Consider the following 27,385-nt stretch of genomic DNA (forward strand, 5'->3'; position numbering starts at 1 on the left):
AAGTTTCTTTAAAAAAAAAAAGATTGTATTGATCGCCGTGTCTGATTTGACGTCAGCATATCAACAGGTGATTGGCTGTCGTGACATAGTGTCATTCCAATTCACCGTAGGTTAAAAAAAAATTCACTCTTGCAGAGCCTGCAATAGTTGGAAAACATAATGCACTTAAGCTACATGTTATTCTTAGAATGAAATACTTCACACAATAATGAAGCTGTATCGTCCCCTCCATGGAATCAAGCAGACAGGAAACTTCATTCAGTCAGCAGGTGAGACTGAAATGATAGTGGAATTCAGTACCGCGTATCTCATATCGTCACCGTCTTAAGCTAATTGCCTAAGTCATTTTTTTTTTGCCTAAAATAACACCTTATTCAGTTCAATTTAAGATGGAGTCCCACAATATTCTGCTTACTCTCCTAAAAATTCTCAATAAGATGCTTCGGTTCTCCTTGTGTAAAACGTTTGTCTGGAGTCTTTTACGAATGTAAAAGTAAAGAAAAATTTCGAGTGTACTTGAAATTGTTATTTGGGAGACCTCCACTGTTTTTGCTTCTTTGCGCCAGTCTTGCTTGTTTTTCCTGTGTTTTCATTTATTTATTTTAAGATTCTTAATTTATCAATCAATGGAGCAATGGAAAAATGCCTGGATAGTTGCTGTTCTTCCATAACTTTTGAGACTTTGCTTCTCCAGTGTGGGATGAATAAAATATTCTTCTTCTTAAAGAATATAATCTGATCTTGAATAGGATAATTGAGAAACAGGTCTACCTCATTAAAAAAAGTAATATTAGTTGCTAACCTTTCTTGCCTCACGGTTAATGCGGGAAACTCTTTCACAATTATCATAAAGAACTAAATGAATAAGACAAAGAAAAACACTAGATGGTCACATTTGACAAGCTAAGTCCAGCTAGCACAGCTCATTTGATGAGTGAACCAAATGGATACAAATACGTTCCCAAATGTTTTCTGTCAATTGTTGAAATGTTGACGCTCTAGAAACATCATGGGAAATAATTGCCTTTATTTCCCCCACACCGTTGTCTTTGCCAGAGTGAATAAGATGTTTAATGAACACTATATGTGTAATATCACCTCAGGGTGATTGCTTGTGACTTACTCAGTTTGACATTACGGAGACACAGTCGTTGCTCTTGATTACAGAACTCCAGAGGCAGGATCCCATCTTTTTACCACATGAAACCTTAGTGCAGTGGCTGATGTGTAACCTTCCTCCGAGTTTCATGTCTGGGAATTTCAGGGAGGGGTCAATCGGATTTGATAGCCTATTGTTTCAGTTTTTTTCCACTTCCACTGGGGCCAAAATGTGTACAATTTCCACTAAGAGCTTACCAAAGGAGCATTGATACTGTCCTGTCTGAGGAAAAAAAATAAAACTGACTCTCAGGTAACATATTCATGCTATTTTTTATTCCAAACTCCAGGTCATGAGCTTTTTTTTTTAATTTGAGGTAACCTGAAATGTCTCTGCTGTCTTTTTGCAGCCAACAGAAAGCTACAAGTCACTTTGGTGACTGAAGTTGTGAAAGTTGGTCTCAGGGAGGGAGGAGGCAGCTCTGGGGTCCACTTAGTTTTGAGGTAAGTTTAAAAAATAAAAGTCACAATCAGAGCCAGACAGCCTGGAATTCAGCCAAACCTTGGAATGAAAAATTCCTCTCCCCTCCCTCTGATGTGCCATATTTCCCCTTCTCTCTCGCTGTTGCTACATTTCCTCTTCTAACGGCACCCACTCTCACCACCTTTTTCCCCTTAATTTCTTAATTTCTTCTCTCCATCTGCTGCACTTTTATGTCTCTCACCACTTTTCTTTCCACTTGTCCTTCTTTAACTCATTCTGCCCCTGAAAGTCAGTCCCTTCTCCTGATATGCAGAGAGCTCATATCCTGATCTGGATCATATCTACCTTGTCAAAAAGTAATAGGTGACAGAAATCTTCTTATACAGGCAACAAAACCATTTGGCTACAATGAGAAACTCCAGGCACACTTTGGCCCTCATGAAGATCTGCCTGCTACCTGTGACAGAACATGGAAACAATTCTCTGCTGCCAAATTGGCTTCTATTCAAAGTCTGTGTCATATTGCAATGCTGGCTCCTTCCAGTAGATGTCAGACTGATACATATTACTGTACCACACACAGCCAGACAAACAAGCCTTGAGGGAGGAAGATTACCTCAGAATATTTGACAGCAACCGAATCCTCACCAGTTAGAAATGAGATTAATGACAGGAGGCTGTATAAAGTGGACCCCCATTGATGCTGACTTAACCGAGATTGATATTGAGGAGAGCAAACCAGAAAAACCAGCTGGACACAGGCATTGCTAAGGATAAACGGGGCAGTGGTGGTGGTCTAGACGAGGACAGTTGGAGCAAGACAGAATGTTGGGTAATTGCGGGGGAGAAGCACAGAACTGTAAATAATTGAGTGTTGGGAACTCCTTGTATGCAATGTTTTGCATTGTGTAAGAAGTGGAGTGCACAAATACACACATTTTCAGAGAGCGCCCTCCCACACATATGAAAAAAATATGTGTGCTGGGGAATTCAAATTGTTTATACCTGTCAGCCTGGAGTATCACTTAAAATCCTACTTCCAGTGGCTAAAACAAAGCTAATCATAGAAGCAAGGGCATTAGAAAACATCTCATCATTGCCTCTTTTTACAACATTTATATCTCACTTCGTGAACACTTTCCACCCAAAACACATTCCCCCCTAATCTTTTCTCCATTTCTCGTCTCCTCTCACTTGTCTTTCTCCACTTACATAATTTTCTCTCCTTCATACACGAAACCCAGTGCAGTTCTTCCTCCAGACACGCGCGCGCGCGCACACACACACACACACTCACGCACTCACGCTAACTTGGTTGATCCTCAGGGGCGTATGTGTAACATGTGGCTCTAATTAACACATATAGTAACACACACTGACAGCAGTTAGATTCAGCTGAGCACAGAATAAAGATATTTAGAGGACAGCAGCAAAGAAAGCCGAGTTTAATAAACCTAAACTAGTTTGCTGAAGATAAATGGTTGACCAACCTTCAGAATGACTTTGATAGCAGGCATTTACATTTATCAGCACTCCGCCAGAACTGAGCAGTAATAAAGCTTTTTTTCATTATTCTCGAGGTGTAACCGATGTGTGCAACCTACATACCAGCCAGAAAAAGATAGACAGATAGTGACAGGTACATGAACGTCACTGATTACAGGGATGAGTTGTGTGGGTCCCTGAGATAAAATTAAACAGGAGCAGCTGCGTTTAAATTCCGCGCAGCATCATCACCCTAGATAAGAAAAACAAGAAAGACGCTGACAGAAACATAGTCCAAGTCGTCCGTGTCATGTGTTGCAAAGTGGTTTCACGTCATCCTACATGCTTTGTTAGCTGGGGTGTAAATGTGTGTGTGAATGACAGAAAGAGAGAGAGAAAGAGAGTGTTGGGAAGGAAGATGGTAAGAGGCAGTCATCTCTGTGACTGGCTCATGTATCATGGGTGAGATTAGTGTCAAGAATTCCTTCCCTCTGTGGCTGACCTTGTCTAGCATTGACAGTCCATATCATAGATCACAAGATTGTCAAAGGTGTACGATAAAGTATTTACGTGAGTGTGTGGGAGTAATCTGACCAAGCTTGTGAGTTAAATAACAAAGAAAATAGGAAGTATTTACAAAGAAAAAGCAGGCTGGATAGAGATTAACACTTGATTGACACAGTGAAAAGAGAGACAGGTTGAAGAATTGATTAGACTTCCAGATAGCAAGTGATGGAATGATGGGCAGATGGAGATGCAATGTAACGCCAGAGAAGGAGACAGGTGTTGAAGACTGCCTCAGCAGCAATATCAGAGGGGAGTTTAAACCAGGTTTACGTACCCAGAGGGAAGCTGACCCCTCCTCCATCCCAGTGGGAAACCAACAGAAAGAGCTTATTCACATCTATATATAAACCCACAGTGCAGAGATTGGCTGGATTTATGTATGATTTGTTATGTCTGGCATGCTGCACATCCACTATAAACCCTTTTATTGCTCACATCAACAACTCTGCAGCATTTAAAAAAAATATGTAATTAAACTAAGTGACTTGTCTTTTTCTCAGGCCATTCTGGAGGGCTAGTTGTTATATCTCCAGTCCACACTTCCCCTGCAAATGACTCAACTGTTGTTTGCTTTCCTTCCTATCAGTCTTCTTGTCCTTTCTCCATCTGTCCCGCTCTCTTCCTCTCCTCCTTCTTCACCCAACGAGTGACCACACATGCACCCCTCCTCCACATGCATATTCCTTCGCACTGTCCAGACTGTGCCTGTTTCATTTTCTGCACAGCACATATAAATTTGTAATCACCAAAGAGAGGGGCAAGGGGGCTGCCGGGGCAGAGATATTAAAAGGACAAAAATGAAAAAATAAAATTACATGTGGTTTATGGGGGGCAGGGGGGGGGGGTATTGGTGGTTTTGATGAGAGAAGTTGTTTTTCAATCTGGGATGAGGGAGAGAGACCAGAGAAAGAGAGAGAGAGATAGGTGATGGGAGTGGGGGCAAAAGGGAGCAAATGCAGAAAAGATGAGATAGAGGAATATCTAGGGATGTGATTTGTGAGTGAACAGATAGCAAGAAACAGGCACAGAGACGAGAGAGGGGCGGATCGATACAGTGAGACGACAGAGAGAGAGAGGTGGAGACTCAGCAGTGGCTTGACTGTGAAGGAAAACCCTCAGCTGTTTTTTTTTTCTTCTCTGGGCTGTTTAGTATCTGTGTATGTACGTGAGCTTTTTTTTGTTGAGCTATCGGAGGGAGGGAAGGAGGGTGGAGATGGGTGATTGAGAGGGAGATGGAGAGGGGAGAGGCATGAGGAAACCGCTGCAGTGCATTGTTAGGCTGAGCGCACACAGGAGAGGGAGACAGAGAGAGGATCCCCCATTTTAGCTCAACAATATTACAGCAGTGCAGAGATATCTACAACAATGGCAGCCGGCCACTCTCTGCGCTGTGCTATTGATCTTCTGGTGCAACCTACAGTCAATCTAATTGTTATTTTAACCTCTCATTAGATGAGTGCCGGTGGGTTTCGCTGTTTTTTTCCCCGTTTACACAGTTATATCATGAGGGTCAATAATTCAGGTTGTTAAAAATAATTCAGGCAATTCTATTTGGACACATTAATGGTGATATTTACACCTTATATATCTGTTTGTGATAATGCCGCATTTGTTTATTTAGTCATTATCTACTTCCTTCAGGCATACTGACTTACTAACCGGATCTCTCCTAAGACACTGCACCGGAGAGAGCGGGAGGGGAGCGAGTGATAGAGAGAGAGAGGGGGGAGAGAGAGAGAGAGAGAGAGGCAGAGAGGCAGAGAGAGGGAGTGAGAACGAGTGATCGAGCAAGCGCAGGAGGAGAATAGAGAGAGCACAGGAGAGCAAGAAAAAGATCCGAGAGAAAAAGAGGGAGTCGGCAGGAGGAAGAATGCACGGCGTCTGGGTGACACTTCCATGCTTGTTTCCAGGGCCTTTGTGAATACACCATGGGATGCATCGGCTCCAGGAGACTGAGTAAGCCCCACTTCTGTTCCCCTCTCATTGCGGACAAGCGGGGGTTGGGGCGAGGGGGCTGGGGGGGTTGAGGAGGGATGGGGGGCCTGCAGGTTTTGTGTATATGCATGTGTGAGATGTCTTGCTGCTTTGCTGTGAATGTATGGCCATAGAGACTGTACATGCATTGAAGATGTGACAGACAATATGTGTTAAAATGTGCTTGTGTGTGTGTGTGTGTGTGTGTGTGTGTGTGTGAGAGAGAGAGAGAGAGAGAGAGAGAGAGCGAGAGAGAGTGTGTGTATGTGTGTGGCTGCATCCCCCACCTCTTTACTCCCCTCCCCTCCTCCCATCTCTTGATTTATGATGCTGTTTGGCAGTATGTATATGTGTGTGAGTAGGAGGCAGAGAGCGATGGAGAGGAGAGAGGCAGACGCTTATTTATAGGGTGGCATGGCTTGGAGAAAGAGAGACAAAAGAGAAAAGTGATAATGCCAATGTCAGGGGCGTTTGCACAGTTTGTTAATATTTGAATGAATAATTGGTGACAGGGAGGGATAAGGAAACAAGCAGCAGAGGAAGAATTTTAGTGCAGGCAGGCGGTCGGATGGCGATGGAGAGAGGGGGGAGAGGGAGGGGCAAATACATGCAGGAAGGAGTGTGTGGGATTGACGGGAGTTTTCAGGTGAGGGCCCTCCTGAATAAAACCATAGATGACATGTTAACTATATCAACATCAGGGCTGCTGCTTAGTGAGGAGTGGCTGGGTCGGGTTGGTCGGGAGAGGAGAATCAACTGTTTGAATCAGATTCAGAAATGTTGCAGTGCATACTCAAGACTCTGCACACGTCTTAGTATGTAGAGTGAATCACGCCCACAGGTAAAAATAAACACAGACTTCCTCTGATATTAATTATTAATGAGCCACTTAGCACATGAAGCTCTTAAACTTATTTATGGCAAAGTATCTATCTGAAGTCATATTCAATGTCACTGTGACGACTAACCTTAAGAGGGTCATGAATGTCACCACCAGGTTACTGGAAGGATTTCCAGTGTGCTTGTACAAATTCTAGTTGAATAGTACTGTATTTCTACACGCATGCAGAAGAAAGGTACAAGACATGGAGAATCAAGCACAAACAGTGTTTAAGGAAGAGCAAAGGAAGAGTACAAGGGTGGGATGCTCCTCTGTCAACACTCAGGTCAAGGCAAGAGAACGCACTAGCCCAGCGACTCCAGCTCCTGGAAATAATGTAATTAAATATATTGTAATGGAGTGAGGGGGTTTGGAGAGATGCCATCATAATCTGATTGTTGGCTTCCAACACTAATGCTCTTTTTTTTTTTTTATATACGTGATGACAGAAGCTGAAGAATCCAAAAAGCCAGCTCAACTAATGTCAATGCTTCATTTTCTAATTATGGATAAGCGATTAAGAGCTGTGATAAAGGTGAATAGGTGAGTAGGTTGTCAGGCCCAACAATCATACATCTTCTTCATACTTTATAATCTTAAACTGTATGTCTTTTAATCTGAATATGTAAACAAGGACAGAAGTCAAGTCAGGGTTAATTATATAGCTCAGTATCACAAAACACACATTTGCTCATGAGGGGCTTTACAAGCTATTGCGCACACGACACATTCTGAGCGTGAGAGTGAAGGTTTTCAGCAGCTTGTGTGCCCCAGTCTGGGACTGTTTTGCTGCCGGTCTAGAGGTGTGGTTGTGTTTATCCTGGGTGAGAATAGCTTTAGTGTGTGCTATTGATCGGGCTTCTCAACTGCAGTCCACGCTGCCAAGCTTAGATCAACAGGAGAGAGCAGCAGGCAGCAGGACAGTCTTTGTGCAGGAGTAGCCTTGATGTGTCTGCCCTCTGGTAACGCTATGTCTCCCAGCTCCATCATATCTGAAAGTAAAGCCGTGATATACCCACAATCTGCAATATGTTATTTGCTACCCGCAAAAAAATCACACCTTTGTAGTATAAGTGTAGCCTGCAGTACCTTATACTGCATATAGTCCTACAAGAAACTGTAGCTTTCACATTGTTTCTACTTTTGCACTGAAAAGACAGTATTGTTGCTTGAATATTGATAAAAGCCTCATTATACCCTGTTAAACATCTTCGATATCGGCCTGATGAGCTACTTTACCAAGAAAGCCACATTATTCAAATAAAACGCTGCATCAGGACAAATATTAGATGTATATAGGCAGGAATAATATCAGACTTCAGTGTTGTAGTAAAGACAGTATATGTTCATGTCTATGGGTTCAAACTGGCATGAAATAATATCCCAAAGTTCAAAGGCAATTTTTTTTGTCTGTACATTTTTCTACATTCATTCAGTCCATAAACGATCCAGTTGTATCGCAATGACATCTCGACTGTTATCTTAGGTTTCAAACTGTGAAGACTCCAAATCTTTTAAAATCAGCTCAATGCCGCTTCCTCACCACCGCTGGGTCAGGTGGAGACAATGATGTGCAACGCGTCAGCATCCATCACTTCTTCAGCGGCCTTGAGAAGCTGTCGATGAGAGGAGCACATTCTCTCTCACCTCATCAGTGAGAAAAAAACATGTACAGCAAAATAGCAACAAATTGAATTTTTTTTGTCGGTAAATCCGCTTGTGTGCAACACAAACACTGCTTTTGTATGCTTCATTGAGAGCAAAGCTGCCTGTTAGTAATACTGTTAGAGCAGGATTGTGTTGCTCACATCTAAATGTAGTATTGATAATACTATAGCTGTGCTAAAAGCTACACATCACAGGCATTTTTCTGTATCCAATTACTGGGCCACACTATACTTGTGAGTGCTGGAGGCATCAATCACTGTATAAATCAGCATATTGTTTGCTGTATGAGTGCTTTGGCTCAGGCTGCAGCAGTGAAATAATAGAAATGAATGTGGAACATAACGATACCTGTTTGTGAAGCCTCCAAGCAAACTGTATGTCTTTAATTTCCCTAAGATAGCTTTGGTAAGAGGCCGCTGCTGACACACCACTTAAGGATGCAATAAGCAATATACTTGCCTGTGCGTAGCATGTGTGTTCATGTATTTGTATCATAGGGTTGGCTACAAAATGTGATACTTATATTTACCTGCCCAGAACTACGAAGCACTGGCTCACGTTTTATCAGTCCGATCCATTTTATTACCTGAGATCAAGTCTATGTGAAACAGGCATTAAAGAAAGAAAAAACATGACCGTCTGGCACCACCCCTGCAAATGTTGCAGCCCAGCATATGGGTGGATCTGTATTTACACTTTTCTAAACAAACTGTATTTAATGCTCTCTGCAATATTTGTAAAAGCAAAGTTCACCACGGCAACACATCTTACATTTGACGCTGCATGCTTAGAACACTTGGTCTTAAATATTGCAATTTCAGATTAAAGAAAAAAAATTGATTTGTAAGGGTGGTAATGGTACTGATATTAGGTCAAATTTGAATATTGCACACTGCTAACTAACAGTAAATGCCTGACCAAATTCATAGTTGTTGTTTTTTTACTTAATGTCATATTTTCTAGATGTGTTCTAAGGTGAAGTTCCTATGTTGTTGTTTGTATTCAGAAAAACAGGAAAAATACTTTTGTTAATTATGACTTCTTTTGGGCCTCATTCATTCAATGTTCTTGTGCACAAATTTGTTTATGGATGCAACAGGATTTGATTTTACCACCCTAGTTTATCTTACCGGCAGGAAGCAAAGCCTGAGACCAATTTGTAACTCCTTGCTCCTGACAAATATTGTGTACAGCTTGCAAGCCTTGGTAATTGCCAGTTACAACTGGTTCATGATAGATATCAAGAGGAAGGAGTTATGCTCAGCCATCAGGCTTTGCTTCCTGTCTGTAAGAATAAATTGAGGGCTAAGAAAGTCTTGTAGTGTTTCAAACAAATCAGTGTACACAGTAGAACATTTCATGAATGAGGCCTGTTGTGCTTTATTTCAAAATAAGGTATTAAAATACTTAAGTGTTTGCACTGTTACATGCATAGGATAGAAAATGTTCTAATGATGCTTATCTTTAGTGTCCGTGTTCACATATTCATGCATTCATCTGGCACGTATTTAGATGTTCCTGCATATCTGTGTGACTGACCTCAAATTTACATATATGTTTCTGCTCAGCTGCTATATTTATATCCCAGCAGGCTCATGTGTGGTGTGAATGTAGTATAGGCACCATTGTTGTCTCACCACTTTGTCCCATTACTGAGTTTTCACTACAGAGAGGGAATCCCTGACACCACACTAAAAAGAAACAAACACCCCCACTGAAGCGTGCCCTTACACACTTTTCAGTCAACATCGTGGCAGCAGCTAGGGCATTAGGCAGTAGGCAGTGTGCCTGTTAACTGGCTAATATGGCAGACTGAGGTGGAGGCTGATTGATTGGCTTCTGGCCAATTTGGAAAAACCTTGTGCACACGAACACATTCAAGGTGAATGACTCGGTGATGTAGTATCTCAGAGACATGATGGGACCTGATGACCCTTACCTGCATGTGTCTTAGTATGTGTGGTCATATGGTATGCTCATACATCCAAGGACATCAGTGTAGCACATGTAGTGTGGGATCTTCATGTACAGATTTATGTGAGTGGTTAGCACCTCTGTGTCATACACTCCGGTACTTGCTATTATACTATGATAGTTTGACTCATAGATCTTTGCAGGGAAGGCGTTCACCCTAAATGTAAATGGGTTTGTATGTGGGAATGCCCTTGTTTGGGATGTTCAAGTGAATGTGGCAGATCAGAAATAAGAGGACAGTGTGTGGGCAAATGATGACAGGCATTTCTGTAAACATTGTGACTCAGCCACAGAGTGAGTTATGAAACTGAAACACAATGCTGTGAAAGAGAGAGAATGTTTTTTGTGGAAACATTGGGGGCGGGCGGGGGGGGGGGGTAATATTTTGTAGGAGTGTGTGTGTATTTATATGCAGTTGTGGATGCACTCAGCATTAGTGCAACCAGCACTAATTGCTTTAGTGTTATCTGCAGCCACTAACCACTTCCCTGCTGATACTGAAAAGGCTGTGTTCTAAAAGAGGGAATACCTCCTTCGTATTGCAGTAGAGATTTCATGCGTATAAACGTGATGTCTTCCTCCGGTTGAATTCTTCCTCCTTTGCAGGTTTTTAATCTCTTAATCTGAGCTGGATGATGGCATTGTTATCATATCAGGGCTAAATGTTCATCATATATTTAGCAGGCCATTAGGATGTTTATGGGAGTGATCAGGTTTATGAGGCAGGGCTGCATCTGTCTGTACTGAGATACGTGTTGTAGGTTTTTTTAGTTACCACAGTCAGTGCACAAATGACTGCTTAAACCTAGTTACCCTCCATCAGTGATGGGGACCTTAACAGCCACATTCATGCCTAAACAGATTAATTAGGCATGTCAGGCTTGCCAATGACAGGGGCATGTAGTTTGGGAATGCCATAGCTCCAAATTAATGGAAATATCACATGCTGTGCTGAGTGTAGAAGTGTCTGTCAGCTGCATGTGTGTAAATGTATGTCCCCAGACGCACTTAGCTTGGTTTCCCTAAACTGTCTTAACCCTTTGAGCTCTCGTCCTCAGCTGTGTTGTTGTTGAACTCTGGAGCTCAGTAATCCTGCATCTGCTCCTATCGTTGCATGAGGGCTGCTATCCAAGCCGGCACCCCATCGTGGCGACCAGCTTTACTGCAGCTGTCACGGTAAACAAGCACAAAGCCTCCTGGTTCCTTGCCGGTATTGCTGCAGGGCACCGGCAGTAAAAAAGACAGATGACGCTCAAATATTTCCCACTTCAGCGGGAGCCGTCAAGCCACTACAGTCAGAGCTGGAGTTGACAGTGCAGGCGCTGCAGATCTTTGGTTGTTCATTACGCACGGCTGCACTGCTCCCTCTTTTTTTCCTGCACCCCTCTGTCTCCCCACCCTCTGTCACTCCACCCCACTCCTTCTCCTCGGCTGAGCTGAGCCAGGCTCCCCCATGACTGCAGGGGGGTATCCAGCGCTGCACCGTTGCATGAACGGGGGAGGAGAAAGGGTGCCAGGGGAAGAAAAGCTGGCTCAGTGCTCAGGTCATGTGCTCCTGTTGTTGTTGTATCCTCAAGGAGGGATCCTGGCCGCCTTCTCAGGAGCAGAATTACGCATCTGCTTATTTCAGTGCTTCACCTAACTTAGTACAAAATCACAGTGTGCCATCGCCGTAGAAACCACAGAGATGCCGCGTAACGACTACTGACCCATCCTCTATCGAGATATTCTTAGCCTGTAGCCTATAGCCTGTAAACAGCTCTGACTAATCACAGACAGACATTAAACCCTTGTGGCTTACTTCACAAATAGTACATGCTTTGATGTGATCTCATATGAGGCTGAAGCTCACAGACGCTAGATAGTATACATACAACCAAGAAAGTATGCACAATGTACCTCATGTTTCTGCTCCATTGCTGTGTATTGGCTGGAGGGCTTCCCGGTAGTAGTTTGTTCTGCTGCAGTCCCGAGAACTCGAACCATATTGTGATTCATGAGGGGGGAGAGAGACTACTAATCGACTAATTGGCCAAATGAGGCTTCGGGATAGAGAGGGGAGAAACTGAGGAAGTGAAAGAGAACGAGGGAGAAATTGTGAGAGGCATTATTGTGTGTGATCCTGTGCATTAAACCGCAGGCCTCTGTGTGGGTGTGAATATATGTTCATGTACAGTTTGTGTTTGCAGGGCAGATTTTAAACCCAAATGGGGGAGAAATCTGGGACACTCCGGGACGTGAGACATCTCTGACTTACTGCTATCACCCAATAAGTAACCATCTCGTACAGCATTCCACAGTGCCAAAATCAAACATCCCTGACTAATCCTGCTGAGGTCACTCAGAGTTTGTTTCTAATAGCGAAAGTCGCAATTGAATCTAAATGTGCTCATCCCCTCTTGAAGTCCAGAGTGTCTTGGATGAGATGATCAGCTGATCCTAGGTAATCACGCTGAGTGTGATGCTTTCTTTTTAAGAATGGCCTGTTTTCTCACGGTCAAGACAGTCACTGACAGTCTTCGCTGAAACATTTGCAGCGTCTCATCATCTCACGGCATATGTCAGTATTTCACTGGTCAGGTGGAATTTTCATTGAGGTTTCAGTAGATCCAACTGTATTATCAAAGCAATTGCAATGAAATTCTTAGGAATGAATATTTCAATCTTAAGCATTAATTTTACATGTTGTGTTACTTTAACATCGATAAGTAAAAAGGTTCAGTTCAACATTTTACAGATGAAGCCTGAAAAAACTGCTCATAGAACTGAAGAAGCTTTCGGAGTCTCTAAGAACAAGAACTGTTGCCCTGAATTTAGCAGTTCTTGGTGCACTGTGTCCTGAATGATAGATAAGAAATGGAATCGCTTCCCTGACACAGACAATGATGGACCATAATGTAATGCAACAAAAAAAATAAGTAATTCACCCGCAGAAGACGTTCGATTCTTTATTACTTTTGATTGTTACAGGATCGTGCAAAAAAGATAATTTAAACTTAAGGGAAATGGCACAATGACCAAGGAAGAACTTCAATTTGGGGGCAGATCAGTTCACTGAAGTGACTTGTTTTAAGCTGTGTTGAGGAGGTTTCGTGATTGGTTTCTTCTTTCCCATTAACATCCTCATGGCCTTGCTCTGTCTGTTAGCAGCATTATGCTGAAAAGACAGATTTTCATGAAAATTTTATCAGAGAACTGTAGATGCTCATCCTCATAAATGTAAAAGTGAAGAGAATTTTGATTGAAATATCAGGCATTCAGTTGATGCTCGTTTCTCTGGATTTGTAACTTTCAAAGAAGGTCGGTGAAATGTTGAATTTTTAAACAGGCACTCCAACAATTTCGTAACACACTCGCACATCTTGTACTTTTTAAGACTTTGTCGATTGAATTTTCAATTTAAATCATCGTGTATAAAACAATTTCACCTGTAAATTATTCAGTATATAGTAGTGTAGAGAACAAAGGACAACAACTAAAAACAACAAAAAAAATATGTTTACAGATAGACGTGCAGTACAGCCCTTGACGTCTAAGACGCCATGTAGACGCACTCATGTCCTCACTTGTATTTGAAGATTAAATAATGTAAGAAAATGTAAATAGATATGAATGATTCCTTTGGAACCTCAGGGAAATCTAGTCCCTTTATGTAAGAAAAAAGGGATTCCACACAGCCAGGAATTTATTTATAGACCCAGCAAAGTGTTTGTTTTAATGTTTGATGCAATTAACTTTACAACTTCATCTTGCTAGAGGCATAAGTCCTTTGTATGGGTCATATAACAATCCTTTGCTATCTTTTGTCAGACTGCTCCTACCTTACCTCTGCCAGACAGGCTTTGTGTTAAAAATAGTTTCTGAGCCCCCGCTGAGAAACACAGGTGATGTCACCCCTCTGCAGAATACATTATACAGCTGTTGTAACTGAGCCGAGTCGTACTGACCAGGAAATTAGCTTTGACACACAAAAACACTTGAGTTCCCCTTAAAGGAAAATGTACTCTGCGAATGTTCAATCCAACAAGCTGTAATAATTACATAGCCTCCTATCTTCTCTTAAGATGTCCAGAGGTTTTTAAGGAAACACAGAGAACACTGACTAGAAGGAGAACTACACAAAGTGTGTCGAGGGAAAGTGGGTCGAAAAAAATGGCAAAAAACTCTTGATCACTCCTCAAAGTAAATCTTCAAATGGATTATCACAGACTGATGTCATATTAAGAGGCTCCCACAAAGAGAAAATCTCAGCTGTGTACACTGAATTAATTGTCCAATTGTGAAGCAAGGTGTTCCCGGTTTGTAGTTGGCAGCCTCTTCCCTGCATCGAGTCAAGCTGGTCAGTTTCTGGAATGAAGTGTGTCCCTTGTCTCCTGCCCTCGCAGTGATCTGATGCGACTGGATGGTGTTCAGAGGGAAGGGTTATATCTGAGAGCCCAACGGAGACAGAGTGGAGCTGATGTTTCTGAATCACTGGGTCAGTGGGTCACAGACATCACTGGACATCCAGAAAGCCTGACGACTTGCTGCGTTTCTCAGAGCTCCAGAGGAAAAGCTCACCATTTGCCAAACGCAGCCATGAAAACATGATTGGCTCAGCACCACACGTGCTAACACGCAGACACACGCATACAGAGTGCTGATAAAGCAGTGAGCCCCTCTGAGAGTTTCACACACCGAGCATAGACCCTCTGTTATAGAGAGCAGGTACCTAGAGACTGAAGCTGTGTTTAAACTCCATTACCAGTACAGTCTCTCTAATTAAACCAATGTTTTAATTAGGATTTGGAAAGTCAGGAAAGAAGAGGGATAATAACATTCATTTATCCAACAGAGAGTGTATTAGGGCTGACTCCCATCTGCAGTGTGCCGGGTGGAAGGCTTTCTGTTGATCTACCACTGCCTCTTCATATATGCAGGTGCCTTGTAGAGGAGGTTCATTAGCATTGAGTTTAGCCTCAGAGAAAGACTTGGTGATTAGGCTGCATTAATAAAGTGTAGCCATCTCATGGAACATCATGAAGGTCATTGTTGACATGGAGATGTGGTAGGCTGCTCAATAATAGTTCTGAAAAAAAAAAAATTTCAGTGATTTTATGGAAAAGGCATCCACAGAACAATCAGATAAGGGAAGATGCAGAAAAAAAAAACTTTGGTGATGTCTGACTCAGGATGAGAACAGGAAGCCACTGCTGAGAGGTACCTGTAGAACACTGGAGGAAAGGTCCTCCTCATTGACCTTGGGCTCATGAATTACATGAGTGAATTAGCCGTTTTGGAAGCAAGGCTCTTTTTGTGATTTGATTCAGGGTTTGTGATTTGAATTATACTCAAATTAGCATTAATTTTCCTTCTTTCCTCCCTCTGTCTTTGTTTGTCCTCTTTGTCCCTGCTCTCAGCGGCAGATGGCGTGCCAGTCCAGAAGGATGGGGAGCAGGTAAGTCCTCAGCAATCCTTCTGACTCACCCCTCCTTTCAGACCTCTTCCGAAAGTAGACAGCTTGCTATTCCACATAAGGAACCAACATGGCTGCTTACATAAATGCAGTTTCACAGGCAGCTACATGGTGAGCTGTTGATTTCAAAAGCAGCTTGCCCTTCTTCTGTAGCTCTCTGTCAGGTGCCGGTGCTCATGCCAGTAGATTAGTAAAGTAGCAAACATAGTGTCAATGTCAGTCGCTTAATTTCCACTACATTACCCTGCACAGGATGGGGTGGCGTAGCTGGAAGAATGAACAATTACTGGTTCGATTGGCTCGTTGCTGTTGCTAGGATGTCTGTTGCTTGATGTCCATCTGACAGTCACAGCTCAACGCTCGAACAAAGATAGAGCTTTCACTCTTTCCTCTTTTGACTTCCCACACACCATTACTACATCCTCTCCTCTCCTCGCCTCTCCTCTCCTCTCTTTTTTCCTCTCCTCTCCTTAGACAGGACACAGGAGAGGAAACCATTTTCAACTAAAACATACAGACCTCCACTTTTCCCACTAAATGTACTGCGCGAAATGATTCCATTATTTATTCATGCCATCATGCCCCAGAATGCCCTTGGTGAGGAAAAAGCCACGGCCACATGATCATTGTCAGGGTTATTGGAAGGAACACTGGAAAAGCTGCTTCAGTGGATGCACAGCACTCTAGCACTCAAGTGTGTTAAATCTCTCATCACATCCACTCCTGCCTGCGTAGGGAGGGTTAGGAACCAGCGAGGGAGGAAGTGTGTGCAAAGATAGAATTACAAGAAAACGGAGGACTGAAGAAAACAACGGGAAGAGGCTGATATCGATGAACACGAGCTATCAGGGCACACATTAGATGGAGCTGATGGAGATACTGAATGCTATCCTGGTGGTCACTCTCACATTATGTCATGTACTATTAGATTACTGGCTCTTTTACATTTTACTCCATGTTGACTGCTCGTACTGTGCTTAGGCTGAGGTTACACTTATGTCACAGTTCTAGATTAGTTTTAATGTGCAAAAATGTTATCCATTTGATAATTAGGAATCATTGTAGATTATATAATTGTTAGAAATGATGCCCAAAACATTTAAACAATAGAACAAACGTAATAAACTTAGCTGTATGAGTATTTGCAAAACTTAAATTACTCTGGGCTGAATGCAAAACCTTTGTGTGTCGGGGAGTATGTACTACATTAAGATGGATCTTTTAGAAAACACTAATTTGATTTTATTTAATGATGTGTTCATTAAGACTATAGTGAGACGACTGCCAGTCTCATATCTGTGTGATGAAGGGTTTTCCCTGTACAGACCTGGGCAAATTCTTTCTTCCTGTTTCTGGTCTTTATTCAAAGCTAAAAGCTAAGCTACTGAGCAGAGTGAAAAGGTGTAAAATCCCCTGGTACTTTCCTTTCTCAGCACCAAATGGGGACACAGTTAGCAACAAGCTGCTGAACATAGTGGTGCATTTTAGCAGCTATAGAGCCAGATATCTCCCTTAAGAGCTGGAAGGGAGGCACCCCAGGCAAAGCTGAAGGAGGGTAAAATATTTACCAGATGGCCAAAAATTCTGAAATGACAAAAAGTAATACTTAAATCAAGTTGATAGTTGATGATATGTCAGTGCTCCTGTAGCTCACAAGAGGACAAAAGTAATTTTTGGTGTATTCAAAGGTTTAGTTCCTCATCACCCACGGTAGGTTGGATTGTGATTGGATCCAAATATGAATTAAAGGTGTTGCCTTTGTGAACTACAATTGCTGTGTATACCTCTACCAGCAATGCTATAAATGCATTTGACTTTGACATTTTGTATATAATATTTCATCTGTGAATCCTTTTTATCCTGTATGTATTCCTGAAATTGTGAGGTCACAGTGACCTTGACTTTTTGAATTTAAAGTAGATTTTGCTGGCAATTCTGAAGAAATTGAGTAGTTTCCTGAACTGGGAATGGAAGAGATGGTCTGACAAACCTGCCTCACACCACAGCTGTTGCTAGCGCAAATGCATAAAAATACAGTTTATGCGCATGATGATGTATTTGTTCTAGCTTTGTTTCTTATTAATCTGCCTCAACTCTCTCTGTGTATATCAATAGGAAGGTGAAAACATTTCAGCACTGTTTGTAGCCCACCGGTGCTCCAATCTAGTTAGTGTCAGCCCCGCTGATAAAGAGAAATGTTGCTGCTTATCTCCTTTGTCCCCAGCTTTGGCCTTTAAACACACACACACGCGCGCACACACACACACACACACACACACACACACACACACACACACACACACACACGTGTCCGTTTAGCCTCAGTCCTTTGGCTGTCTGCAGCATCTGATAGCATTCAGGCTGCACTGACATCTCTCTCTCTCACACACACTCATCATTTTCCACTGGCGTTCAGTGGTTTTGCAGCATCTGTAAGTGAAGAGGAGACTTATTCACCCGTAGCGTATTCACTCTGCTATACATAATAAGCAAATATAAACTGATCCCTGTTTAATCCCCTCCCTTCTCCCTGTCATCCTGGTCCTTGACTCTCGCCTTCCTTGTTCCTGGAAAATCCTGTGTATCTTCTCTTTCCTCTCATTCTCTCTTAATTTCTCTCTCTTCTTCTGCATGGCCCATGTGCAATTCCCCTATCTCCGGCAATTCCGCTCTACCTCTTCTGCTCATCTTCTCCCACTTCCCGCCCATGCATGTCAATGTTCTCTCTGTCCTGTCACTCTCTTACTCTTTCCCCATCCCTCTCTCCTCCTATTTCTTCTCCTCAGCATGGACGTTCAGAATTTTCATGGGAAGGAATCAATGTAAGTGTTGTGACACCATTCCTTCATCTACTACTTTTTCTTCCTCTATTGGTTTCCTTCACCTATTTTGATTTAACTCACAACCCCTCACCTCAGCTTTACGGTCGATCTCTTTGGGTGATAATGTAGTGGTGCACAGTAGTGAGCACATTGAGAATCAAATATAAAGGCACACAGTTAACCTGGAGTCGGGATTTAGGTGATGCAGATTTGATTGTGTAAATTAACCCAACATTTCCATCACTTCTCCTCTCCACTCACCTCTCTCTAACACACACTCGATGTCTTTGTGTGCCCTGTCACACCTCCCATGCTATTCTTTCCTCCTTGCCCCCCTCCTCCATTCCTCTTTCTTCTCTCCCTCCAGCTGTCTATGGAAGACACCACGTCAATCCTGCCACGACTCAAGAGGAACTCAAACGCCTACGGCATCGGGGCTCTGGCTAAGTCTTCTCTGTCAGGTGTGTCAGGTGTGTGTCTGTGCTGTAACTGGTAAACCGACCCCATGCTGGCTCTGTCCCCAGTGGGCACTGGAGTCAGCATGGTACCCTAAATGGGTTCCCCTGTATCACTTCCTCCCCACACTGATAACACTTGTCAATGACTCTGTGTGGGTCATTGACGGAATGAATGCAGCCCTAAAAAACACAATACACTCAGAGTGCATCATTGTACAGCTTGTTGCTCTAAGGTGAGTGGTGAGTGGGAAGTGTAGTTTTTTTTATGTTAAGTGGTTGTGAATTGGTTTTTGTGGTGTCCTGAAGAAGTATTAGCACTGTGTGAAGTGTTGTGTTAAACAGTGAAACCCAGTGTAGTGAAGTGCTTGGTGTCAGTGCAGTGTTTTTGGTTGAAATCAGCTGTTTTCTACAGTGTAGTTTATCAGAGGGCAGCTGCTGTACTGTACGTTGTGATACTGATTTATCCCGTAATTTATTCCTCTAATTTATTATTCCATTAATCTCATCCCCGTACGCCACCATCAGAGAGAATCCAACAACCAGGGATTACAGCATGTGTCATCATGTGTTGGTCACATGAAAAATGGAGCTCAGCCATTATACAGATATCAGCTCAGGAGCAGCAGGGAATGAATTAATTCTTTGACAAATGTATGTGCTGCATTGTTTGCAGGAATCAATTTCTCAGATTGACAGTGAAGAGAAAGAGCAGTTTTCTGCTTACACTATGCAGCATAGCAAAGGTGTGAAAGTTATCATGTCAACAAGCCAGCCTCTCATTACTCATGTCGTGCAGTGACGTCACCCCAATTAACCTGTTCCAGACCGTGATGCACCTTTGTCAGACAAGACACATCTATTCCCTCCTCTCCTCCCCACTGCCTGCACAGGCTTAGTCTCATTAAACACGTGAAAGTCACCTCCACAACCCTTGTCATTTAGCTATTCTCATAATCCATGCTCACGAGGACCCTCATTTAACTGCAGGCATTTAGGCTGTGACTTACATGAGCTTTTTGATACTTAAGTTGAACCTGATATTTATATTCTAGTTACCATTTTTAGATTACAATGAATATGAATAAGCAGGTTGTAATCAATCAAAAAATAAATAAAGTGCAGCATATCCGTTCTAGTTGAAGACATAACTGCCTGATCATATCACCCTAATCCCGGTGGGTTCTTGCATGTTCACAGACCATCAACAAACAGTCCATCACCAAACAGCAAAAAACAAACGATAACCTTTATATCGTCTGTCTTCCCCTCCCCCTCTCTTCTCTGTCGTCCATCCTCTACCTCTACTTGCATCACGCTCTTCTTCATTTTCTCTTGAACTTCTCTCATCACCCTCATGGTGCTCTCCCATCCATCATTTCCTCCTTAAATCCCATCCTCCTTCTTTCTAACCTTCCCCTCATTCTTTCCAAATCTCAATACCTCATACCTCCCTCCTCTGTCCCTCCCCTGCAGGGGTGACCCGTACTATGAAAGAGAGAGTGACCAAGCCCACCGCCATGGCTCAGGGTCGTGTCGCTCACATGATTGAATGGCAAAACTGGGGCATGCAGACGGTGGGTGCAGGGGGCATCCCCCAGTCCCGTATCACCACACAAGAGCGGGAAAAGGAGCGGCGGCTGGAGAACGACGCGTACAGTGACCTCAGTGATGGGGAGAAGGAGGCCCGCTTTGCCGCAGGTGTGGAAACACAGACAAGGACAGGCGCTCCACAGAGCCTGTTAACTGTTATCAGCAGAATTATGAGCTCATCACCACACTTCATGGGGTTTGTGCCAGTTATCCAAATGATTAGGCATTATTCAGGCCCCTGCAATGACCTTGGCTTGTCCTTTGATTTCGGACCTCAGGCATCCTCCAGCAGTTTGCCATCTCAGAGGCTACACTCCTGGCCTGGTCATCGATGGATGGAGAGAGCCCTCGGTCGGGATCAAACCAGGGTAGTGTGGCTCATCTGAGTGAGGTCAACCAAGAGAGCATCACCAGTCGAGGTAAAAGACTACAAATATGACCACAACTCAAGTGGCAATTAGCATGAGCCATGGAACCAGCAACTACATGTGAATAACATGCAGATATCTACATTTGCCTTAGTGGATATCTGTGCGCTACAGAGTACTCTGCTAGTTGGAAATGCATTCGACATTTCCATAATAGGCTACAGCTGGCAGTTTGTGTTGCTAAGCATGATGACTGGAAACAGAGCAGAGGCAACAAGCTTGACTCTGTCAAAACACACACAAAAAATGTAGAGGAAAAAACAAATGTAAAATCTATACAAACTGAAGAAACAAACTTCAATTTTATGGAAGTTTATCCGTCACACTGTTTCTCAGCTGTGACTTCCTAGAGTTGCTTTCGGTTGGCAGAGAAGCTCGTATTTAGGACAAACTTTCATGGCATCAGCGAATAAATAGCTAATAGTCTTGACTGCTACTGGTAGATTTTATTTTATAAGCTTTAGATGGGAATTAGTCAGGGATTTTAGTATCCTTGGCCTAAGTCAGGCCTCGCTGTTCCCTCCTGTTTCTTTACGGCTAGCAATCTTTAGCTAACAGGTTGCTGCAGGAGCTACAGTAGTATCACAGACCAACTTCCCATTCAATTGGACTTCAGTACAAGCAAGCTTCAATTCCATTCAAGCAGCTTTTCAACAATTTAAAGCTATTCCTTTAATAGCATAGAAGTTTAACAAAGAACATAATATAAGGAGGTTTAGTGTGCAGTTAATTTAGGGTATATTTCAAAGGCGATATATGGCCAGTCGGCATTTAAACAGCTGTGTCAAATGTTTGCGTGGACACAAATAAGCAGCTTGCCATACTGCCCGTGTCAAGTTGCTTAGTAATAAGAGCAAACTATTCCATCTCCACTCTCCAGCCTGCAGCAGTAAGCTCATTATCACACTCACATTCTCCAACTTGGACTGTTGGAAGGTAAACACGGGCTTTGAATGTGCATCAGCAGCAACTTTCGGTCTACAGAAGTCTCCTCTGTGCAAACCTTTAGATGTGCTGTCAGTTCCAATGAGCCTCACATTGTGCTTTGTTGTTGTATGTATAAACTTCCTTACGCATATGATGCTTCATTACAGCATTTGCATCATTTTTAAGTCAAGTCTTGGGGTAAAATTGGTAGCTGTGTTTTCTCTGGCTCAGTTTAGATCTGCCTCTAACCTGCACGAAATCAAGCTTGTGTTTGCAGCATATGATTTGACACAAGTGATGAATCAACAGTCTAAAACCTATCAGTGAAGTACAACTTGGCTAGATTTCTGTCATAACCCTTTCTGAGTAAATATGGAGGTTTTTCCTGCTGAGTTTTTTAGTTTAGCTCCTTGGCAAACCCACTTCCTTTGTTCAAATCCAGTCTAAAACTCACTGATTTAGTCTACTGTGCTACAGACGCTTTCAAATTGTATGTAAACAGCAGAAACCAGGTCGCTGTCACACAGATAAAGGTTACTCCTTAAGCCTTAGACTTATGAGCTTTATTGTAATTAGGAACTTGAATCCTCAACTGTGTCTTGTTTTGCTGAAATATAATCTTTTTTTTAATACTAAGATATGTTCTGGATTTTGTTCCCAACTTATCTGGATATCATTTTACATTTATGTGTTGTGCTTTCTGCCAGAAAAATATATAAATCAACCAACCTGAATAGTTCTAATATCAGCTACTACATCTTTCACACCCCCCCCCCCCCAGATCAGATATTGCACCACTCCTCAGCAGAGGTGTGGCCTCACACATATGTCTCCCAGGGCCACTACTGCCTCTCCTCCTCTGATGCTTGGGAGCCGATAAGCAACGATCCCTCCGGCGTGGCGTCTCCCCCTGCTGGCTCCTACATGATGGGGACTGATGGGTACGATGGGCAGGCAGCAGCTCATTTCCTGTCACAGCAACAGCAGCAGCAGTTCACTCTCCAACAGCAGAGCCAACTACAACAGCTGCAGCAGATCCAGCAGATCCAGCACTACCAGCAGCAGCAGCTCCTGCAGTATCAGCAACAACAGGTGACTGGCTGAGTCAGCCGGTGTGTCTGTGCACCTGCGCGGATTCATTCATCCGTTTAACAGACATGGGACACCAGATGAGGTGGAGATTTGGTGTGTGAGCACGTGTACTGTAGCTCCTCACGACTCTAATGGCACGTAACCTTTGAGCAACAGAGCAGTCTGGTTCAGAGCAGAGACTTATCTAAATATTGTCAATGTTAAGAATAATCTCACAGATCCAAGAGCACTTATAACTTGCAGTCAGTTTTTATATGATCGTTTAGATCCTCAGAAAACCTTTTAGCCCCTGAGTGTGAGTGTAACCTAGCTTCAAAGCCAGCTAATACCATGAATTATAAAAGCAATAAATCTACAAAAATGTCACTGGAACGCAAATTGCAATTCGGCACTAATTATTGAAGAAGTTCATTTTTATTTGTTTACATTTTTAAGGAATTAATTCCAATTAACTGTTAGTATAACCAAACATTTTTGAATAAGAATTAGACCTCAATCATGAAATTTCATCCACAGTAGGACTTTTTTTTTTAAACCTTCGCTTTGGTATTCGAGACAGGAAGCAAAGCCTAATGGAAATTTGTAACTCCTTCCTCCTGACATCTTTTGTGTACCTCTTGCAACTATAAAGAATCCGTATTTGCAGAGACAAGTGTCACACGAAAGCAACAACTCCTCATAAATCCAACACAATTAACTTCCAAATACAAATGCATTAAAAAAAAGCATAGCTTTTATCTTTTAACAGTGAGCTGCAAGGAAGCAGTTTTCTTTCTACTTTATGTCTCTCCCACATTCTCGCCTATTGTTTATTTGGAGAAACTACTTGACGTTGTGTGGTCTTCTGACATGGCGTCTCCTAACTGGAAGAGTTACAGAGATGAAAAGGTTTTTCTTTACTTGTTCATCCTCTCGCCTCCTCTTTGTCTGATCACCGTCTCATCGTTGCGTTTCTAGTCGCTGGAACACAGGCTGCACAGTGCCAACCATTCTCTGCAAGCAACACCCAACAGCACCATTCACAGTCTGGTCCATCCCGTTCACCCGCCATTGGTTGATCTGTGGAACACAGGGCAGATGGAGGCCTATCAGGCGGAGGCTGGAGGTTACATGGGCGTGTCAGCAGTGGTGGAGCCGAGTCTCTGTGTTCCCTCTGGAGATGAGATGGTTGGAACAGAACACTCACCGCTGTTGGAGCAGCAGGAGGAAGAAGAGGAGGTCAAGGTGAGGTTAACATTGATTACATCAAATCACATTTTCACTGTTTAAATTTTGATGTGAAAGAAAGCTGAAAAAGTACTTTGAAAGACCATACGGGCGATTTTAGTCTGTTGAATACAAATGAACTGTCCTTTGATGTTGTTGTTGACCTTCTATGGATTTTTTGGGGGGTTGGGGGGGCATTGCCTTGGGCAAAGGGAAAATATGGTGAGAATTTACACTCATGACTCAGACACCTTGCATGTTTAAGGTTAAACAGACTGTTTTTTTCCTTGATAATCATTCAACCTTATTGGAATATAACATGAAATTAATTAACACCTAAAAAGATTAAAACATTTTATTTGACATCATTCGAACTCGTTTTAACATTTCTTGCTGGTTTAATGCGGTTTCGGTGACCTAAACTGACTGACCCTGCTTTGCGTTTTTCGCTCCGTCTGCCCTGAACAGGAAGGAGATGTGACTCTGTGCGTGGAGCTGGAGTCGGCCATGTTGACTCCCCCCACGCAGCCAGGGGATGCCTCCGGTGGCAGTAGTCCAGGGCAACCGCCGGCAGAGCCAATCACAGAGAGGAAGGCCTCTGATGCCACCTCCGGCCTTGTTCAGACTCTAGAGGAGAAGGAAGAACACGAGGAGGAGGGGCCAGCTGCTTCCATGGCAACCAATTGAGTTTCTGGAGACTCCTTATTACAAACTGACCAGGAAGTCAGCAAGGAATGACCGTAATACCACAATATCTATCTATTAATCTGTTCCTTTTCAGGTATCAAAATCCAGAATTTTTTTGATGAATGGTGAGAAACAGATTTCGAAGTGGACTCACAATGAGAGACGACCTGATGCAACAAAGGACACCTATTTCTTTGTAAGCCTTACATCCCAAAGGTAAATGAAGTGAGGATCAAGAAACGGAAAAGGAGGAGCACCGACTGACCCTGATATTTCCATCATGGAAGCTTGAAATCAGGAGGAGGGAAACAAGAAGAGAAAACATGCATGCTTTTTATGAAGACAAGCAACTCCACCCTGTCATTGAAAATCTAACATAATAAAACATGATAAGAATAATTTTGTAAGAAAGCAAAAAAAAAAAAAAAAATGGAACAAGATAAAAATCTATGTATAAGTGTATGATAAGATATATTAGTTTTCCTGAAGGAGAACTACTCTGTTTACAGCTATTACTCAACATATTAGTGTTTAATCAAATTAAATTCCCTGTTAAACAAAACACACACAAACACACACACACACACACACACACACACACACACACACAAACACACACTATTAAGCCAAACATCTTCACAAGTAATTCGACTTAAAAAGTTGACATTTCAATGAAATGTGATGAAACTTCTAGAATATGAAAAGATAAATTCTTCCATGATGTTGTGGCACCAGGATGGCCGAGGCACAACCCAGGGACAGGCGTGTCCGCTGGCTGCACACACTCAGCACTGCACAGATAAGGATTGTACTGTAAGATAGTGTGCTTCCTACCCTGTCTCTCTGTATGCATGTTTCTTCAGAGTACTATGGAGTACCTGTACTATACAGCTCTGTATAGACTTTGCACTGAACCATAGTATCAAAGGTGCGGCCACAGTGGACCTGCGGAGGGCTCGTACGGCAAGATTCATGGCGTGAATGATGGAGAAATAAAGACAGAGCTGCATATTAAGCAAATATATTTGCACTGATGCAATCCAACAGATCAGAGGTTGCCTTTGGACTGTTGCTGTTACCCGACTCCCACTCTGAAAGCTTTCAGCACCACCGACAACCAAAACCGAGCCACTTAACAACATGAACCCTCAGCTGCTTTTTCCACAGATGTAGTGGCGATAAATCAAGGACGATAACCTCTATTTGAATGTACTGGACGACAGATGGCAGTACACAATCTCGCCCAGAGAATCAAACACACCTTCTGAAGAAACAAAGATAAACAAGGGGATTCTGTGGGAGAGAGCTGCTGAAAATGGATTCACTGCTGGCTCGCCTAGAACACCACAACACACACACACACACACACACACACACACACACACACACATATATACACACATGCACACATAAAACACATGAATATCTAAATTGTAACCAGCAATAGGCAGGCAATACACTGGCGTCCCAACAGACCAGTGTCAGCCGTGTCGTCTAGATGTAAATAGTATATAAAAATCACCTCTCACTCAGTCACAACTGTTCATACAGTATGATTTGATTATTTTTTTACGCCTTTCGGTCTCAAGCTCACAATTTAGGCCTGAATTTTATTATTTTTCTATGTGTCCCGCTATATAAATGGAGGACAAAGCAGAGGAATGTTGTAAACAGAGGGGTCACACTCAAACTGGATTTTTATCCAGTAAATCCATCTGTGGTGAAACCGAAGTGGGTGTTAGGTTCATGGAGGGAGTTATAAAACCTGTGTGCCGCTCAAATCAGCCAATCAGGGAATAGATCAGAAGACCAGACGTGAACACTAGAGTTTAATAGATCGGCGTCTTCCTGCTCGTCGTGATTACTGTGAAGCAGCTGCCTAGAGTGTGATAGTGATTATAATGATGTTTGAGGAAGTATATTTTCTTTTTCCTTTTTTTCTTTTTCTTCTTCTTCTTTTTTTTTTTTTTTTTTGTGGAACAACGGTTGTTTTCCAGCAAAGAGGAGAGTTGAACAGACACTTTTCTGTGCATGACTCACTGAAGAACTTTCTACAACCACTGTTTCCATCTGTCCTCTGTTAAGGGAGCACCTTCTCCTCTCACTCTTGATGATTGTGTGAGAAACTTAAAAACACAGTTGATTAACTTGAATGAAATTATTTATTGATTGCTTCTTTATGCAATGTTGGGACAATGTTTATTTTTCTACTGACTTGTTGAAAATCCCTTCCAGTATAAGTTAGAGTATGTGTCATGGTTGTAAAGCAGTCCTGTTAGTTTTGAGCACTTTACACACTGGGGGAAAAAATTTTAAAGAGTTCGGCAGCTCTCACTTACAAGGATCATCATTTCATCTCACTCCGAGAGTTTTATGACTCAAAAAAGAAAATAATAGCATTCGAGGGCTCAGAACTGCAAACAGAATTTCTTTACCCAATGGCGCATATTCATTTATTTATTGGACAATTACTCGGAGGGGAGGAATTGTGACTGCTTGTACAGAATCTATAATTTCAAGTAGGAAGCAGCCCTTCTGGGAGCAGTATCTGTTTCTTTTAGTATTTTTGCTTTATGATTTGTTGATGTTG

At 42.5% G+C, this 27,385-nt stretch overlaps 1 protein-coding gene across 2 annotated transcripts; it reads left to right on the forward strand.

Annotated features, from left to right (window-relative positions):
• The first annotated feature begins 4,561 nt into the window (after window positions 1–4,561).
• fam131bb (family with sequence similarity 131 member Bb) lies at window positions 4,562–26,214 on the forward strand. Of its 2 annotated transcripts, XM_086218249.1 has the most exons (9): window positions 4,562–5,590; window positions 15,530–15,567; window positions 18,372–18,407; window positions 18,775–18,877; window positions 20,339–20,563; window positions 20,734–20,874; window positions 22,592–22,902; window positions 23,860–24,126; window positions 24,577–26,214. In XM_086218249.1, the coding sequence occupies exons 1-9, from the start codon at window positions 5,563–5,565 to the stop codon at window positions 24,793–24,795; spliced, it is 1,368 nt and encodes a 455-aa protein (XP_086074375.1). In that variant the 5' UTR covers window positions 4,562–5,562; the 3' UTR covers window positions 24,796–26,214. The 2 variants fall into 2 exon arrangements, with proteins under 2 accessions (XP_086074375.1, XP_086074376.1); XM_086218250.1 differs by lacking the exon at window positions 18,372–18,407 and having other exon boundaries at window positions 4,565–5,590.
• Window positions 26,215–27,385: the final 1,171 nt, after the last annotated feature.

The sequence above is a fragment of the Aulostomus chinensis genome, chromosome 11 (assembly GCF_037954235.1).
Source record: "Aulostomus chinensis isolate RoL2024-O1b breed Wild chromosome 11, RoL_Achi_v1.0, whole genome shotgun sequence".
Taxonomy (NCBI): domain Eukaryota; kingdom Metazoa; phylum Chordata; class Actinopteri; order Syngnathiformes; family Aulostomidae; genus Aulostomus; species Aulostomus chinensis.